Source organism: Dreissena polymorpha, chromosome 9 (assembly GCF_020536995.1).
Source record: "Dreissena polymorpha isolate Duluth1 chromosome 9, UMN_Dpol_1.0, whole genome shotgun sequence".
In the NCBI taxonomy this organism is placed as follows: Eukaryota; Metazoa; Mollusca; class Bivalvia; order Myida; family Dreissenidae; genus Dreissena; species Dreissena polymorpha.
In genome coordinates, this window is record NC_068363.1 from 7,368,644 (window position 1) to 7,388,858 (window position 20,215).

General features: G+C 33.6%; 1 protein-coding gene across 2 annotated transcripts in view; it reads right to left on the reverse strand.

Annotated features, from left to right (window-relative positions):
* LOC127844619 (A disintegrin and metalloproteinase with thrombospondin motifs adt-1-like) overlaps nucleotides 1–20,215 on the reverse strand; it is a 44,914-nt gene that overhangs the window by 20,161 nt on the left and 4,538 nt on the right. For both annotated transcript variants that reach the window (XM_052375017.1, XM_052375018.1), the window contains 7 exons: nucleotides 17,971–18,120; nucleotides 16,100–16,178; nucleotides 12,869–12,951; nucleotides 8,795–8,864; nucleotides 7,378–7,454; nucleotides 1,702–1,866; nucleotides 186–356 (listed from right to left, as the gene is read on the reverse strand). In XM_052375017.1, the coding sequence (XP_052230977.1) occupies nucleotides 186–356; nucleotides 1,702–1,866; nucleotides 7,378–7,454; nucleotides 8,795–8,864; nucleotides 12,869–12,951; nucleotides 16,100–16,178; nucleotides 17,971–18,120 (795 nt within the window). The remainder of the gene's footprint in view (nucleotides 1–185; nucleotides 357–1,701; nucleotides 1,867–7,377; nucleotides 7,455–8,794; nucleotides 8,865–12,868; nucleotides 12,952–16,099; nucleotides 16,179–17,970; nucleotides 18,121–20,215) is intronic.

Genomic DNA, 20,215 nt, shown 5'->3' on the forward strand with positions numbered 1-20,215 from the left:
CATGCCTGAACCATTTGTGTTGCTTGTCCGGTTCCACACTTCCTGACAATCCTTTCCGCCGTTCATGGTAGGCGGGTTGCCACACTGGCGATACCGCTGACAAAATCCGTTACAGTTGCAAACAGATCAGCTATAAGCTATGAAGAAATTGTGTACAACACAAGTGCTAATAAAGTAGTACATGCCTGGACAATTAGTATTGCTCGTACGGTTGCAAACATCCAAGTGGAAGGGCAAACCCTGGCAATCTGTTCCTCCATTCATGGGAGGCGGGCTGTCACAGTGGCGATATCGCCCACGATATCCGTTACAGGCACAGAGTGACCAGCCCTGCCAGGCTCCCCAGGTGCCATTAACTATAAGGAACGCAACAAAATAAGTCGCTTATTCTTTTATTGCTACACGACATATGAATATAACATATCGTTGATGTTTAATGTTTTTGTGTATTTTAACGAAAAAATAAATAAAACGTTCTTATATCTAGGTAAATATGACATTGTAGTGCCTTTTTTATATTAAACAATGCGCTTCTGTTTATTTTTTTTTAAACTAAAAACGTACTTTTATCTACTTTGATATTACATTTGTAATTTCAAATGATTTAAATAATATAGCGAATATATCACTAGATGGCTCACATTTGTTATGATTTCTGACAAGAATATAAGTCCATATAAATTATTTGACGCCTCATACGTGGCAAGTTTTGACCCCAGAGGCATGATTTGAACACACTCAGTAGTGGGCCACTAAGCAATATTATGCTTTAAATAGTTAAGCCCTGACTGTTGCGGTTTCGGAGAATATTTTTTTAAATATATATTTTTTAATGTTTTTATCTCATGTTAAATACTTATTTAATGGACCGGAACGATTTGAGCATATTTGAAAGATGGTCACATAAGGATAATTCCTGTGAAGACTCTTCATAATCTGCCAAGGGGATAATGAGGAGAGGTTGTTAAAAGAAAACAGTTTTCGAACGCAACTAACGCACCTCAAACTCTGATGGAGAACTGACAACACGGTATTCTAAAAGCGCACTATGAATACTATCTGCTCAGGTAAGCTAAAATTGTCATATCAAAAGTATGCCCAAACTGGTCGTAGTCGCGATGCAATCCCTTTCGATCACGTACAGGTCCGGTCTTTCAGCTGTGAAAATTTGCGCGCAATCCAACAATTAGTTAACGATTAGTTGAGAACACACACGTTTGTGAATTATATACCACATAATGAAATTTATGACAAAAGGTGAAAATTCTGCCAAAACTGATCATATAACATATGCCTTTTTAAAATCATAAACACGTTTGTGTTAGTCAGCTGTGAAAGTTTAAGTGAAATTTGCGAGGAACTTAAAAGGGACCTTTGGGATCTCTTCATGTATATTCAATAGTGGACAAACACACAGGGACATACGTGTGCTATACTTTTTGTATCCAAAGTTCCCTTAATACGAACACTATACACACAGTTTAATCATTCAGCTATTATCGTTGGCATGAAATCCACTCAGTCGTTAAATATAGAAGTTGAGAGAAAAACTTTGGGACGTACGTTCCCGCGTACAAATGCAATGCTTAATGCTTCACTTTGTGGTGGCATACACATGTCTAGGGCAAGGGTGTCTGATACCTTAGGCATATGATTTGAACAAACTGTGTAGAGGACGAATGCCTGTAAAGTATTACATGCCTGAACAATTGCTTGTCTGGTGGCACACTTGCACTTCGTATCGCATATCCTTACAATCTTGTCCACCGTTCGTGGGAGGCGGGCTGTCACAATGGCGATATCGCCTACGAAATCCGTTACATTGGCAGACAGACCAGCCCTCCCAGGCTCCCCAGGCGCCATTTACTATAAGGAACACATCACTTCAAGTTGCCTATTAATCTTCTTATTGCTACCACACATTTTTTGCATTTATCTAACGTATTAATGTTTTTGATTATTTTTAATGTAAAATAAGAACGTACTTTTATCTAGGTAAATATTTAAATCAAAAGATTTAATTAATAAGGTGAAGATGACCCTATATCTGTTACATGTGTTATAATTTCGGACGAGTCCATAGTAGTATATATTTACAATACTGTACATATTTAAGACTATATGAACAATGTAATTGAAGACCTGGTAAACGTCGCCCAACAGACATATTAATTAAACAAACTTAGTACAGAAGCATTATTACAAGATACATAATATTGTTTTCATTGGGACTTGCTGTTTCAGAGAATACAATTTAGTTAATTTGTTCATTAAGTGTATATAAACTAGATGACACTCATTTTGACACGAAACATGCCACACTTATGCAAACACTGTTCATAGCAACAATTCTCTCCTTTCGATCAACTAAAATTTCAATCCTTCTGCAGCGAGAGTCCACCATGCAGTTAATACCGAGTTGCGAGCACACAAGTTTGTGGACTAAATATTATGTTATTAAAAAACAAAGAGAGATAATTCTTACGAATCTGATCCGAGCAAAAAAGCCCCTTTTAAGAATCATGTACATAATTATGATATTTACCTCTGAAAGTTTAAGATAAATCAGCCAGGATAATAAGCTCAAATCTTCAAAACTATACATGCATATACTAGTGGAAATGCACAAGGCAATAAGTCTGTTAAAACTTGCAGTAGTAGCCTAAATTCCTTCCTTAATGGCCATCCAAACATTATGTTAATTTAGCACTTATCATTCGCTAGAAATCCATCCCATACATTTTGTAGTTTAGTGTACAAACATTTTATGTAGGCACACAAGTGCAATTTCTAGTGCCTTTAACTATGTGGGTGTATAAAAAATGTTGCGCATACATAGCGGTCTGGTTTGACCTTAGAAACATGATTATGATAAACTGTGTTCAATACGAATACCAGTATCTGATCTTGAATACAAAATATCTTTCGGTTTGAGGAAGTCTAAATGAATGAAAGGTCACTTTAGATGAGAACTGTTTTGACCAAAGGGGCGTATTTTGAGAACTATTTAAATCATCAATAGCTGGCCATATATAACATATAAAGTTTTCTCTGAAAGTGTAAAAAAACACTCCAACATATCGCTTGAACACATAATAAAGCATCGACAATCAATTCAGCATTTTACTTTTGGTCTGAAAGTTTGACCTTATTGCCATCAACAATAATGTAACATAACGCACACAAAAACGCACATTTGGGGCATTGTTGGATTTATATAATGATCGAAATTTGTACCACATTTCATACAATCTTAAATAGGCAGCCATCTGGATCAACAAATCAATAGTCTCGGGTTATAATTACCGGGCACGAATATTTGCTTACCGTATGTGTCAATATTCGGTAATTCCCGTATGTATTCGTTAAGTGTCCGTTGCATACGTATATTTATGTTGCAGACACGTGACTTAACAAACGGCCAATCAGAATTGTACATGTAGACACGTGACGTTACACAGCCAATCAGAATTGTACACATAACAATTATCAAAGCTTTCGTTGTTTATATCTATATTTATGGACAGTCTTACTTAAACGGCCGAACATACAAGTCGCATTATTGCTGGCTTTCGCGGGATGGGCCCATTGCGGGCTTCGCATGTATCTTGTATTTGACAAACATTTTGGAAACGTTGTGTTGTGTTAATAAGCAGAAATAAAACGCAAAGAAATCAGAAATGAACTTTGTTGGTTACTGTGTCTTTTCCATGAACGATACGCAATTACGCTACACAGTACATTTTATGGTGCCGTGACCAGGATACGACCGAAGTACGATCACAAGTGCGATCACGTGCCGAAAAAATGAAAACATCACAACCACAACGCGACATGAATTCAGGTCAGTTGTTTAAAAAAAAAATTATGGCAAACTTGGAGAGGGAATTTCAAAATTTATAAAGTAGAAAATTAAAGTAAAAGGCGTCATGACAACGAATTTTTTAAGAATTGTTTTTAAGAATTTAATGTAGTTAGATGTTAAAAATAATAGTGTTGATAATAAATTATGTACGAACAAATTTTACAAATATCAAAATCATGCCAATTTTGCATTTATCGGTACATTTTTATAAATAACGGTGAATTGAGAATAAAAAGAGATATTTGAGTTTTACATTATTTTTATGAGTTATAGAAATAATGAAATTAGAGGCGAACAAATCATTGAGAATATTTAAACAATTTTATATAAATTGTGTATGATTATAATAAAGATTGTATACGAACGTGCGTTTTTTGCGCACAAATCCATTTTAAATTGTTGGTATTTTTTGTAAAGTTCCATTTAATTAAAACGTACAAGGAAATAATAATATCTTATATAGTTTTGTTTATTATTTTAATAAAGAAACTTTGGCGGTGGTTTTATTTATTAATATAGTAGAAAAAACTCGGAGATGATACAAATATTCAAAGAATTTACCTAGTATTTTACATTGGCAGAATTAAGAATTTAGGAATTTAGATTATTTAAGACAGTTTTGTTTATTATTTTAATAAAGAAAATAAGGCGGGTTTTGTTTATAAGAATGATAAAGAAAATTAAAGAGGACGAATAGATAAAATTATTAGGAAAATTTAAAAATAGTTTTCCGAATTGTAAAAGAAAGAAAATAGGAAATAAGAAAAATAAAGTTGATTGCGAATATGAATAGGGCAGACACACAAAAAAATATTATGTAAAAATGTATATACGTCATTGTGTTGATGCAAATATATGTAGGATATCGGTAATATTGAAGGTCTTGAGTAATTTTAAGTAAGAATTTAATGCGATCTGACGCGCATAGCGCAGTGAAAATATAACGATATGTACGCATTAAATTTCTAATATAATTGTTTAAGGGTTACAATTATATTTTATGAGCACGGCTGACTGATCAGCGTTCGGACATACCGAGCCCGAGGTTCTGATAACCTTAGCGTCCTCATGAGTAAGAGAATTTATCCCTGTGCCATCGAAGCAAATTACGCTATGGACAGAAGATGCGATGCCGCATAAGAATTATTTGAGTAGTTCGATTAGGAGCAAAGACCTGAATTTTGAAGTATACCGATACGTGTTCTTATATTATGAATGCATATATATAAAAGTCTGCCTTGTCATATTTGCGCATTTTTACAAGTGCACAGGTCAAACATGTCAATAAATCTATGCCCAACGGCAAAACTATAGTGATAAAGATGAGGTTTATGAACAGGTACGTCTATCATTATCCATTACTCTAGGTCAATAAAGTGGCGCGCGCCTGTCAAAATTTACTGGCCGCACGTGCGTAAAATGATTATGCCTAAGGCGGTACACAAGTCATATTAAGTAAATGGCTTGTCAGATGTCAAACTGTCATGTACTTATCCGAAGTATGTTTCGAGGAATTGACTAATATTTTTTCGTTGTAAATAATTTATTTTTTTGAATAAGATATCACAGTAAGTTGTCATGACGATATTTAACAATAACTAAGGGGATATTTATAAATGTTTGCCATGATTTTGAACAACTGATACTTGTATCACCACGACGCAGATAAAAATATCGAGATTTGAAGACAACGCCGAAGAAGAGCGACTTCGCGAGACAACGCCTTCCACAACCAATAGAAGAAACAAACAACATAATTAGAATGGAACATCACGGCGTTTACTCTCAAAGTGAATACCTGGTTCTATCGCTAAAAGAAGACCAACGCCAGAAGATTTCGAAGGACAACAAGTGACGCAACACTGGACACAATACTTGTGACGTTAAACACTATAGAGTAGATGCAGCCGTTCAACTGTTTGACGTGCGTAGATAACGCATTTGGAATGATACTTCCGAGGCCTAAGACATCAAGGAGGACACTGCTATAGTTAATACCTCGTGAGCATTATGGCCAATAGAAGATCTTAATGTCCCGAGAGAAATGAAGACGCTGGGGCCATCAACAAAAGTACAAACGACAACGAAAACAACAACAACGATGAATACAACGGAAACGACAATCGACGACGCAAGTTAAACATCGGAAAGCAGAGCTGAATTAACAAACGCATTCCAATCGCCACGGACGAACCTACAATCGACTTATCTTCATGACGGCGGCAATGACTTCAATGAAACATCGTATTCGCCGCGAGCTACAACTTCAAGACAACATGGACGACACCAGATGTACAGATGGCCAACAATCAACATATGATGTTCTACACAACATTTCGATCGACATTTAAATTGTATATCAATTACTAATGTTTTTTATTTCAGCAGAGATGCTTGTTAAGGAAATTATATTGTTATCCGCATATTTTCCAGCATTTGAGTGTGTTTATATGAAAGTAGTTTTTTTCATTTAATTAGTAATTCAATAGTAAAATTTTAAAAGATTTTTTTAAATCATAAAATATAAAAAAATCAAATTAAGGGGGAAAGTTGTGTAACATAACGCACACAAAAACGCACATTTGGGGCATTGTTGGATTTATATAATGATCGAAATTTGTACCACATTTCATACAATCTTAAATAGGCAGCCATCTGGATCAACAAATCAATAGTCTCGGGTTATAATTACCGGGCACGAATATTTGCTTACCGTATGTGTCAATATTCGGTAATTCTCGTATGTATTTGTTAAGTGTCCGTTGCATACGTATATTTATGTTGCAGACACGTGACTTAACAAACGGCCAATCAGAATTGTACATGTAGACACGTGACGTTACACAGCCAATCAGAATTGTACACATAACAATTATCAAAGCTTTCGTTGTTTATATCTATATTTATGGACAGTCTTACTTAAACGGCCGAACATACAAGTCGCATTATTGCTGGCTTTCGCGGGATGGGCCCATTGCGGGCTTCGCATGTATCTTGTATTTGACAAACATTTTGGAAACGTTGTGTTGTGTTAATAAGCAGAAATAAAACGCAAAGAAATCAGAAATGAACTTTGTTGGTTACTGTGTCTTTTCCATGAACGATACGCAATTACGCTACAATAACACTTTACTGATCTACAGGCGGCAAAAAACATTGACGTGAGGACAAGTGCATAGCATGTGATCCCTTGGGTGTTGTCAGTTTTGATAGTATTTGATTTTCTACTATAGTTAATTAACATCTGAGTCTTTGGTTTCAAAGAAGCTTTTTGAAGTTGTTAAACATTACATTGAATTACTCTGTTAACCTCCATTATGCAGCAGAAGGTTTAACTTGAATGATTGTAACAGATGGTCAACCAAAGATAACAAATGGAAACTGTTCAGTTGTATGAAATACCGCAAAAAAGAAATGTAGCAGTTTACAGACGAACCACGACGAACAAAATGCGATTGTTTAAGATCTCCCTGAGCACGTTGTGCGTCGGTGATATATACAGGGTTACATACTTGGACAATCTTTGGGATAGCAAACTTTTTCTTCGTAGTCACTGCCTGTACACATTTGGTGCTTACATGCACGCATCCTGAAGAAAGCAAAACGACATAAGGAGAAACACATGTAGTAATGTATACATCATAGTAGGCCCATAAACAAACACCATACATGTATCTGTATATCTCAAATTACCTATTAAACAAGGAAGGTCAGGTCCGGAAGGCCTAATTTTATAAAGTAGAAACTACCCACATACCCTATTTATTAATTGTGACACTGATCTAAAATGAGATCTTTATAGTTGAAGTAATGATCACCTGTATCAAAGTACTGTAATATACCGGACCCCAAAACCTTCTTCCAATATATCCATTAAATGAAAATGATCACACTGTATATGTCCACTGTGACCATGAATTTAAGCCTTCGTGATTGTGACTCCCGTATGGCGTAGAAAAGTAAAATGCATCACCCACCCACAAACACAAACCAAGGCACTCACGCACTTACACATTCCCCCAACACACATACGATGATAAGTGTATGCAACATCTAACATTCTCAACTGAAGCATGTGTATGTTATTGGTTTAAGTGCGTACGAGGTTTCCCTTGTAAGTGAAGAGCAGGAACTTATTGTGCAGTGAAACTACAATATTTTTCAAATAAGAATACATCATAAAAAAATCTGTGTTTTCGAAGTTTGTGTTTATATATATATATATATATATATAGTTTATATAGATAGATATATATCATATATATAGATATAGAGATATAGATATATATATAGATAGTATATTATATATATATATATATATAATATGATATAATAAATAAATTAATAAATAAATAATAAATAAATCAAATAAATATATATATATATATATATATATGAATAAAATAAAATATAATAAATGAAATAAATAAATAAATATATATATATATATATATATATATATATATCCATATCTATTATATATATATATATATCTATTATATCTATATATAGTATATATATATATATATATACTATATATATAATAGTATATATATATTATATCTATATATGCATGCCATTTACGGTGAATACATGTATTAATGCATGACTTCTGACTTTGCCTTGTAGGGTGACTTCATACTTTGTTTTCATGCCCAGTAATATTGTTGTTTTTTTCTAACTTCTCAACCAGTTTAAAAATATCCGCTAATGGTTTTCCATTGTTCATAAGGAAAACGAGCAAAGACGAGTGCATCGATAATTTTAAATACGTATACAGAGGCTCGGCAATTATCATTCCTCTGGAATGTCATTAAATTAATCCTTTCGGTTACGGATACATCGCATGTCGATGCTTAGTGTTACTTAAAATTGTACAACACTCCTTGCAGAGGTGGGCTGAATGTGAACACTCAAATCATTTCTTACCTAACAGTTAATCCTTTCGAGCAACTTGTAGTAAAACATCCACTCCATGAACCCCATTCTTCCCAATCAGCTGAAAAATATAATAGGATATAATGGAATACACATTGCAAAATAAAAAAAGAGTTAACAATTTAACAAATATGTATCCTTTGCAAGTACATTTTTATGTTGGTTATTTCACAAAGTATGTTAGCAAACCCCTTTTCCCAATACTAGCATTTCTATCAGTAGTATCGGCCCCCTTAATGAATACATACGAATTTCGGAAGTGGACAAATACAAAAACACGCATGTGTTATATGTCAATCTATAATTAAATGTGTATTTTTGGACATAACAACGAAAACTGCATTTATATCGACATTGTTTTGACTAGACTTAGCTCCCTGTAGTTATCTGGTTCATGTACAATTGTCTCATACTATCGGCCCTTCTGATTGGTTGCTAAGATTTGTTACTATACGCATGTGCTTATTCAAAAAGTAATTTAATGAAAAAACGAAACTCTTGCTCATTTTGTTCTTAAAATAGTTTTACATTTTATTCAAAAATAAGCGGCATATAAAACATTTAATAAAGCTACTAATAATCTATAAACAAACTAACATAATTGTGTGTTACGTAAATAAAAATCATAGCATCACCCTGGAATAAACATGACCCACTTTCCAACGAATACCGGAAATCATGAGAATGATCGCCGTAATAGTCATGAATAACCATCAAATACATTACAATTTCTTCCAGTTGAACAATCAATAAATTTCCAGCACTTCTTGTTTTTTTGTTCAAGGCAAGATACTATGAGGAGGACCGATACTATGAGAGTAAGGGATACATATCTAGATCCACGATGGCCTTTAAGACCATTTGTCGACTTGTCCTGGTGACTTTACCACCACTTGATACAAATTTAAAACAGTTTTGAGATTGTCAAGACAAACACTTTAAGAGTGTAATTTGTTCAAGACAGGGTGACATAGTTTGTGGACACAAGTCAAGTAGCGTCTACAAGTTCTAGAGTGGTAACTATGGTTTACTCAGATCTCACCACGTGACCTTGTTTCAACACACATGACCATGACCCAGATTCAAACTTGTTCTGTCAAAACTTGTCATTGTCAACATGAAAATTTTAAAAGCTGTAATTGTTTTGCCCACGTGTCGTTATATCAACAAACATTTTGCTGACCCACTATCTAATATTAAATACCTAATGTCAAATATTTGTGATTTGTGGTTTCAATGAAGACTTGTTAAAGATATTTACTGTTTAAGTCTATTTAAATATTGTAACACCTGATGTGTTGCCAGTTTTGTAACAAAAGCAGCATTGAATTAACTTCGTATAAGAATACTACTGAATAATATTTAACTACAAATAATAAATATATTACTGTTGTGGTTTAAGATGATTTTTATCACATGTCATAATGTTAATATTGTACAGGACCTCTATTTGATGTTAAATATTCATTTATGTGACTTGTGGTTAAGGAAAAGATGGTTAAACTTATTTAACACAATTTATACTATATATTTATAAAAATCACTCGACTTCTTGACATAGCTCCTTTCGAAACCAGGGGCTAGACTTGAAAAAACAACACTAGACGAGAATCGCTTTACAATGATTCAAACCGAATACTCAACCCCTGACCCGTTATGTTTTAAAGATGTATATTTTTTATAACATCATTTTTAAATCTATTATTTATCTGCATTTTTTATCTACATGCACAGTTAACTAGAACGAATCTAACATTTTCTAAAGAGAATAGCCCTAGGATAAATCGTGTGAAATTTCATGATTTTCTGCCCAGCGGTACAGAAAATCTTTTTGATTGAAAAGTTTACGCCCGACGGACAACGGCTGACCTTGTGCAAAACATATGGGGGATTTTGTTGTTCAAAAAGACCACAACTCTCGTTATTTCGAACAGATAGGAACAAATCATGGAGGTTCGGAATTTCATATGCTGGTTAGTGAAGTTCCATATATCAACACTCAATGTATTCCGAGTTACGTGCGACACAAAAAGAAAACGTCATTTGTTTAATAAAGTTGTCATAACTATGGTTATGTCGAAAACAACTTTAACCAGATAATAAATGTGTGCACCTGGAGATGAATATGTTTATAAAGCTTAACACTCTAGCAGTAATGCACAATAATCCATCTCACGAACGGAATGACAAAAATTATGATCATTGGGAAATAAAAAATATCGAACCCAGAGTCATGATTTGAACAATTATATCAAAAATCTAAGGGAATCTTTACAATAAGTTATTATTATTTAAGGGTGATCTTTTCCCCAATTCTTTCTCTTCTTCAAAATGACGTTTGGCAGAAAAATTGTCATATATTCAAAACAAGCTTACATTATGTTTAAACAAGACATACAACACTTCTTACTAGGAAACATGTTTAAATGATTGCTTCATTAAGAGATTCTCTTGATTTGAAATCTATACCATAATAAAGCGTGTGCTAACCTTTTCCTCAATAATATGAAAAATAGCAACGTTCTTTTAGCAAAGCATTTATAACACACTCAAGATAATATAGCATGCGCAACGCAAGGTTAGTGCACTTGCTTATGCTTCAAGATATCTATTGTAATTAGCTACGACTTTTCCAAACATTAAAGAAGTATAGCAAATCAGATATTTAATGACATTTTCCCAAAACACAAACATATGTGAACATATCACTTTAAAATCTGATCTCTTCGACAATACATGTGTCGCACATGACCACAATTTGATGTTACGTATTAAGTACCAAACGTCTGACCGATAGGATTTCACATAATTTTATGTTCACAATGTATGCTTGTCAGCGGGGTGTGGCCTATATAGTAAGCTGGTTACTTTTTTTCTCAACTTGACCCAGATTACAACTCGGCTTAGAGTTATAAGGTGAATATTCTTACAATTTACCTAGTTATCTTCTTTTTTGGACTCACTTGACACAAGTTCAAACTTGCCAGACAAATGGTCGATATAAATATTATTTCATCAATATTGGTTCCTATAGTGGAATAACGTTTTTCTAAAATTCAACATTGCAAATTGGTTTTAACCCACCTTTGTAGCGAAATCGGACTAGGACTAGAATGTTTTACGGTTAATATTTCAACAAAATTTCATCAATATAAAGTGAAAATTGTAGCCTATTTAGTGGAACCAAGCTAGAATTTGACAACGCATACAGCAGATTGCATACTGATAGATGCCAGATTACACACTCAATTTATAGACTGATTACAATAGTTCAACGTGCGTATTTCTTGTTTAGGCAAGCTAAAAACAGGATTTATGATGACGTTACAGTTACGAAATAGTTTGACTTAGAGACTAACGCTCGCACGCATTAATACTTAACCATTACTACAGCAATACATGGGTTTTAGCGGCTGTATAATCAATTTTATATTATAATTTCCAATACATTTTCTTTCAACTCCATGATTATTAAACTTAGTTTAGCAACATAATTCAATAAGATTCATGTTCATGTATAAAATATTATGATCATGCCCTATAATTTACTAAATATACTTTGTAAGTTGGAAAACTCTGACACTTAAAAAAAGAATGTTCCATGATTAGATAGTGAGAAGGGTAATGACTATTATAAGTGAATTTTGTTTCAATTTAAACAATCAAATTGTCAACTGGTTAAAACTTTGTTCAGTTTAAGACGATGTTTTGATTTTTGATTTGGTATAGTTTGAATATCATATATAATATCAAATTTTATATGACAATAGAATGTCAAAACTTATAAAGATTTATAAACTCGAATTACTATTGAAACATATTCTTTGTTTTGTTTATGTATTTCAATATTTTAAATAAAACACTATGGACTTCATTATTGTTGATTACAGTAAAAATAAGTGCATATCGCATAAAAGTAAAACTTGATTAAAACATAAAATGCAGTGACTTCATTTTATAAATATTGTTGCAATTAGGCTCACGGACAATGGAACACTTGAGCATATGCAGTTGTTGTGTTTTATTTTTTGCAGCAGGTGCTATAGATTTTAAAATTGTACTTACATCCCATGCATGTGCCAACATCAAATTCTTTTCCCCGACATTCAAATCCACCATGTCGATTGGTCGGTAGACACTGTCGGTATCTGGTAATGTCAAGAATTTTTAGAGACATATTTTACTGTTTAACAAGAACAAGCATTTATTACTGTAACGATTAACGAATCACCACCATCCTCATTCTGATTGCTCCTTATCCTATTAATCATGCTCGTTATCTTCTTAAGTTCATCCTCATCATCGTTATAATCATCCTACTTCTCCTTCTCCTCCTCCTCCTCATCCTAATCATCATCATTATGACATCATAACCATCTCCATCGTCATTATTACTCATTATCTTTTTTACAGTACCAACCGTGATTACTCACATCTCTCCGCAGAGATTAAACGTGTGCTTAACATGACTCTAATAAAATCCTTGCCATTACTTAAAAAAATCGTGATGGTTGAGAAACAACGTTTCTAGATTATGCATGCACTACACGACTTGCAATTGAGTCACTTGGCTATGATTAAATAAATTGACCTCTGCCATTGACCTTCATTTGCCTAATCTTAAACCAAATTTGGATCTACAGTCTCTTGTAATTTAGTATCAAACCATATTTGCGTGTTTTTTCTCATGTGGGGAAAGTATGAGTGCGTTTTTCGGGCATACGTACAATTGAAAATAAGTTTACAATGGAAACCACTTATGATTTTGGCATCTAAAAATCAATACGTCTGTATACATACCAATCAGAAACAATACGCATCGCATTTAAAATGTGCACCCTTATTATATGATTGTCAGTGGTAGGGTTGTAATGACTGAAGACTGAAAGAAGCGGTTAAAACTTAATCTTTAAAACACACATACATATATTTTGACCCTTCCACAAGGAGCTGCACGGTGCACAAAACAGTCACCAATCAATACTGTACTTTGCAGAATAAATGAAAATGGATTGAACATGCGCTGAGAAGAAACCGGCCCAATAAAGCGCGGATTGACACTTGATTGGAACCCTCAAGGAACAAGTAAAATAGGTCGTTCAGTTCTCATATGTAGTCGAAAAATTCATGCTGAACTTCAAAATGTCACAATGTCATTTGGAGAAACATGTGGCCCAAGATAGGGGCCGATGACCTAATGTGATGGCGACCCTATGGGGTGAAGAGGTTTACCTAACAAAGGCTCGATTGGTCATTGTCGGTTCGGGTACTACTTACATGTACCCCGGGTACTCTTAATTATGCTTACATGTACCCCGGGTACGGTAAATATACCTACACGTACCCGGGAATATTTCACGCTAAATCGGTCGTTGTTGGCTATTTTTTTAAAATTAATTATGTTCACATTTATGTCGAACGTCTGTTAAATGGCCTCTATATTATCGAAATTCGTACTCAAAAAGCATGTTGATGCATATTTTTAAAGAGAAGTTTGTTAAAGATAAACAATACCGTTTTAAGGTAATCGGTAGCCCGTTTTACGACATCGGATTTGGGCGGGAATACAACTCAGGTACAGTCTAATTTCGACCGGGTACGTGTAAGTATATTTACCGTACACGGGGTACATGTAAGTATACTTAAGAGTACCCGGGGTACATGTAAGTGGTACCCGAGCCGACAATTGAATCGAGCGTAACTAAGTTACAACTTCTTATGTTTGTCTTTCATAATACCTGTTCATACATACAAACAACATATAAGTATTTTATGTAAACGTTTATTTTTATAATCATTTTTAAAACACATATTCATGTATGTACAAATATACAGACAATACAGGGGCAGTAATGTCGCATAATCAACAGTGTTTACACAGAAAAATGCAAGTCGTTAAACATTTCGTTATGAACATTGAAATTGACATGTGTTTGTATGATTTTGTAAGTTTTACTTTCGTTTCGCAATATAAGTTTGCAAATTGCGGTTTATGTTAAATAAAGTCTTTTATAACTTATTACTTTTTCTCTGTTGATAACTACCTATAGCACGTTTAATTGTAAATAAATAGACTTGTTGCTTTTTAAAGAGCTATTACTCAATACTGGCAAACTAATTCCCGCTACGGTCAGGTATGAATATCTTCTCCATTGGAAATCATATGTGCACGCCAATTCGTTATTTTGTCGAACCAAATTTCCAACGATAACGAAGGGTCAGAAATTACATTTATAAAATCGCATATTTCGTTTTATCGTGTTTTCGTTATATCGCATCTTTGTTAACCCATTCATGCCTAGCGTCTAGAAAAAAGGCCTTGGCAAACAGCGTAGACCCAGATGAGACGCCGCATAATGCGGCGTCTCATCAGAGTCTACGCTGTTTGCTTCAAGGAATTTCTGTAAGAAATATTCTAAATATAGAAATAAATATACAAGACATCACTAATTTGGAAATAAATTATTCCGATTTAGAAGGATGGGAGAGTCTACTAGGCATAAATGGGTTAAGGTAGATATTTATTGATTGGACAGTGTCGTTGCATCGCGAGTTGATGCATCGCGTTTGAGACCAATATGATGCATCGCGAGTTGATGCATCGCGTTTGAGACCAATATGATGCATCGCGAGTTGATGCATCGCGTTTGAGACCAATATGATGCATCGCGAGTTGATGCATCGCGTTTGAGACCAATATGATGCCCACACAAACATAATGATGTTCAATATCAGTAGTCGTTATTTAGTATATTTTAACTTTACCATGACCATGTATACATTGAAACAAAAAAATCTGACTATGCCTGGAAAGTTATGTTTAACATTTTACAAATATATTTACTTAAATTCAATTCACTTTGGAAACAGGGTGATCTTAGTTACCTACGCACAAAATTACATGACCATACCTCCATGCAATAATGGAATAATGGTCTGACGGACAAAGGCAATTCTTAATGCCTCTAACAACTTTGGACCTAATGTATTCAACGAGTAAAACCACTAACAAAATAAAATAATATGGCCCTTGAACTGCACTTTTTCTGAATGGGATCTTTCTAGCAATGATTTTTTTCAAATTGATACCTGTTACAGATTCCGATTTATTCCCCGAACTAGGAACCCGACGGCCGGTTGCCCATGTACACAAACTGATTCGAGTCTACCTCCATCCGATAAATTTTCTATTGCGGCGGTTGTAAACTATTATAATCACCTTATTTTCCAATGTTCAGATAAAAAACATTGAAAATAGTGCGGAAAGAATAATAAAATAATTTAACAATTACAAACCTGAAACGAATTCCTTGTGCCAGATTCACAGTTGTTGAACAAGAACCCCATGTCCCCCAATCAGACCACGTTCCATCCACTGTGAAGATGCAATCATACTAAAGCACATTGCAACATTTTTTCTAACAACTCAACGATTGGAAATTCAAGAAAAAGTGTAGTGTACAATTTACAAAAAGAAAGTGTCCACCATATTATCGTTCCTTTATCGAGCAGCTTGTTTGTTACGCGCGGCACGTCGACATGCTTGTATACAATTATCATTTGTGCTTTTGTATTTTTAGAACCATCGTGTACAATTAAGTTATTAACCGGACACGAATTGTTATTATCTCCAGTTAAATAATGCACACACTTAAAGTGTTCACTTTGACATTTACTTTTCGCATGACAAATACACACAGACACACACACGCACGCACACAAAGACACTCTAAATTAACAATGTGCCCTTCTGAAATACACTTTATACCAAAATAGCCATGTAGCCTTCGATTCTCAAATGAGTTCAAATATTAAGCCTGGTGACCTAGTTTTTCTTCATGTAACCTAGGTTTATACTTGGCTAAGATAAAGTAAATACCACCATTCAGATAATATTATATCGCTCTTGGGTAATACAAAAAATGTGTATATGGTTTTTCTAAGATTTCTTCGATTTTACCTGGTGACCTTGTTTTGACTTAACTTGATTGCAATCAAATTTCGCTCAGATAATGTTAAGATAAACACAGTCTTAACAAGTGTCATGAAAAACTGAGTTTGAATTTGTCGTCTAAGAGGTAACAGTGTTTATATAAGATTTTACTAAAAAGACTGAATTTCCGTTTGTGGATTCTACGGATTTGATTTGGGGTGTTTTTGGTTAATATTGCAAATTAAAGTATAACAGTAAATATATCTTTATACAATATGGTCAGAAACATAAAAAAGTATTACCATTTTATTGCATTTACCAGATTACAAATTATAGCTAACGTTAATTTATCTGGTGTTTGATGCGCTTTGAACTTGCACGATATAGTTGATTCGCTAACACGCACGTCGGGTTCAATAACATTTCACACACTAATAATAGGTAATATAAGCCCATGAAATAAGCAATATATTTTTGTTTGTAAATGAACTCGGCAGTTGTTTACCATTGTTTTATCATAATACTAGAACTTTCCGGCAGACTGACATGCGGGCACCATGCTCTTTTTGGCTACTTTATCTCCGAAAATTGGGTCATTGTTACTAACAAAGCGCGTGTCGGTTTTTTGTTTTTCAAAAATGAATTTCTTTCCATGAATGAATAAATCATTATGATTATGACACGCTATAAGTTAATTCGTTAATAAACTATATTCAAGAAATGTATATATTCCGATACTATTAACTAGCAAATAGCGATATGTCTTTTTGCCCAACGAAACATCTTATTCAATTTTAAATCACAAACATATTCAAAATCAACCAATATTTCGTACAATATTTCGAAAAATAAAGTTAACACCTGAAAAATCAATGTTCATTATAGCAATAGCCAACATGTCAACGTTAGATGTGGTCTGGTAACATAGATTTAAATAGATACAAAATGCTTTTTTGTGGGACAATATATTCAAAACATGTTGTATGAATAGATATCGTTGCGGGAAATAGAAATGGAATATACTGTGCAACGAAAATAAAACATAAAAATGAGCATTTTGTATCTCGCGAAAGGACTAACGGACAGTCATAGCATAAAACGGACAAAAGGAAACACTATTGCACAATCTGTATATTAAACTGTCAGCCTTGTTACTTGTTTAGTGCACATTATTAATTTATAAACATGTCGGTCATTGAATATCATTCCAAAAAAGTTGAGAAAACATGATTACCTGCGCATAAGTCACGAGTACAATTTTTTTCCTCTGAAAAGGTGACATTTGCAGTGCCGTTCTCACACATTCCAATCCTCGTTGTAATACCATCACAAGTTTTGGTACAGTCATGCCATAGCGTCCACGAAAAGCTATCTGAGCACGGCACTTTCAGAAAAAATACGATATTTCATTAGATATTAAACATTGTAAATCGCGTGTATTACCAGTGCATAAGGTTCGGGGCGGGTGAACACTATGCATAACTATTCCATCGAACCATTTCCATATTTGATATCTTAGTTCAAAATCACTGCAGATTGCTTATCGATATATTTATTTCAATTGATCATTAGTCAAAGTGTGATCTTTGTAATCGCAATCAAGGTGCAACAGTAAGGGGAAATATAAAAGTCGTTCTGTTTTCAAATGTGTTCAAAGATCTTATAAAAAGATACTCCAGCAAGTACACCTCAAGCTCTTTACGTTTCAAAGTAATTTACTAATAAAGTCTACATATGTGAACCTCAAGGTATGTCCAGGTTTGAAGCATGATTCCAACAAATATTTAAGAAAACAACAAAATAATGAAAAAAACCAAATAGTACGCAATTTGACCTAGAATGGTTTCATGGAAGAAAGAAGAAGATGTACTGTTGTATAATTGTTTAATTTCAACACAAGGCTGCGATTTTACAGGCTGATTTGGAACTGAATTCAACTGCTTCATCCTGCTCAAAAGCTTTCCATCTTTCCATGTATATATATATATATATATATATATATATATATATATATATATATATATATATATATATATATATTAAATTCAAAGCTTTGTTTTGTAATGTCTATACAAAGTATTTGGCCATCGGTGTTGCCAATTAAGACTTATGAGACTTGATTATATTGTATACTGTTACTGATAATACAATATTACACACATGGACCTTAATGAAGAGTTTTTAGATTACTGTGCTATACAAGTATATTTAAAAGATAATATAACCCAAGGCTTTATTACGTTTTTTTGCAAGGGCCAAGATGTGTACATTCATAGAAAAGGACCACAATGTATGTTACATACTAACGTAACACTACTGCGTCTTTTCATGATTGTGTTTTCAGAAAAGAAGACTTTAAACGTTATCAGTTTTGAACGTTATTTCGTCACATATAAAGTCTATCATCATTATGTGACCACTGGTGCGATGCAACTAATGACGATGGTGACATGTTTTCATTAAAATTAGAAGACGACCATTATACGATGTTTTGTAAAAATACGAAACATAAAGGCCTTTAAGTTTCAGAGAAAAATTTAACTGTCATTTTGCTAGATCATTATATACAAACCATGTTACCTTGTGGCATAACATGTGTTTTAACCGCAGGTGCATTATTTAAGCTTATGTGGCACATGACGACTACGAAGACTATGTATAGTTATTGCAAATTATTTAGGCTCTCAGTATTATAGATTGAGAGAAGATGTTTTTTAAATACATTCTTATAATATATACAGTTTACGTTCGCGGCGGGAAGACAATAATGTTCTATTTATTTTGTCATTGAAATTGTTGGATGCAAACCAGACCAACATAATTGTAACTCTTTTAGGAACACCAAAAAAACCCCAAATCAATATCAATTACATGTTATCTTTGAAAAAATCTTTAGATGCATAGCATGTTATTGTTAATTGTGAAGGTCATCGTTTTGAAATATTACAGACAACCGAAATAATTGTAAATGGACCATGTTATAGACTGGCCATGTCAAGTAATTTAAAGCTAAATGAAATATCATCTTATTAATGTTGAAGCAAAAATCAACATTGTATTATCATAGTTTTGCAAAATGAGCACAGCGGCCCGTACTTATCATTTAAATCGTTGCTTAAAGAGAGTAATAGTAATAAAACTCTTATGAAATCATTTTGAACATCTAAAAAAAAACACCAATTATTTTAACCTTATTCCAATCATTTCCCATAGCAACCATAGTTCTGATTATAACAAAATGAATTACAATACTTTTGTACAGAACAATTAAGGCAAGATATGTATTAAATCTGGCAAAAATCCTACGCGTAGTTAAAGGGGCCTTTTCACGCTTTGGTAAATTGACAAATTTGAAAAAAATTGTTTCAGATTCGCAAATTTTCCTTGAAGTTTTGATATTTGTGAGGAAACAGTAATACTTAACATTTACCATGCTTTAAAATAGCCATTATTAGCATCTTTTGACGATTTAAAAACCC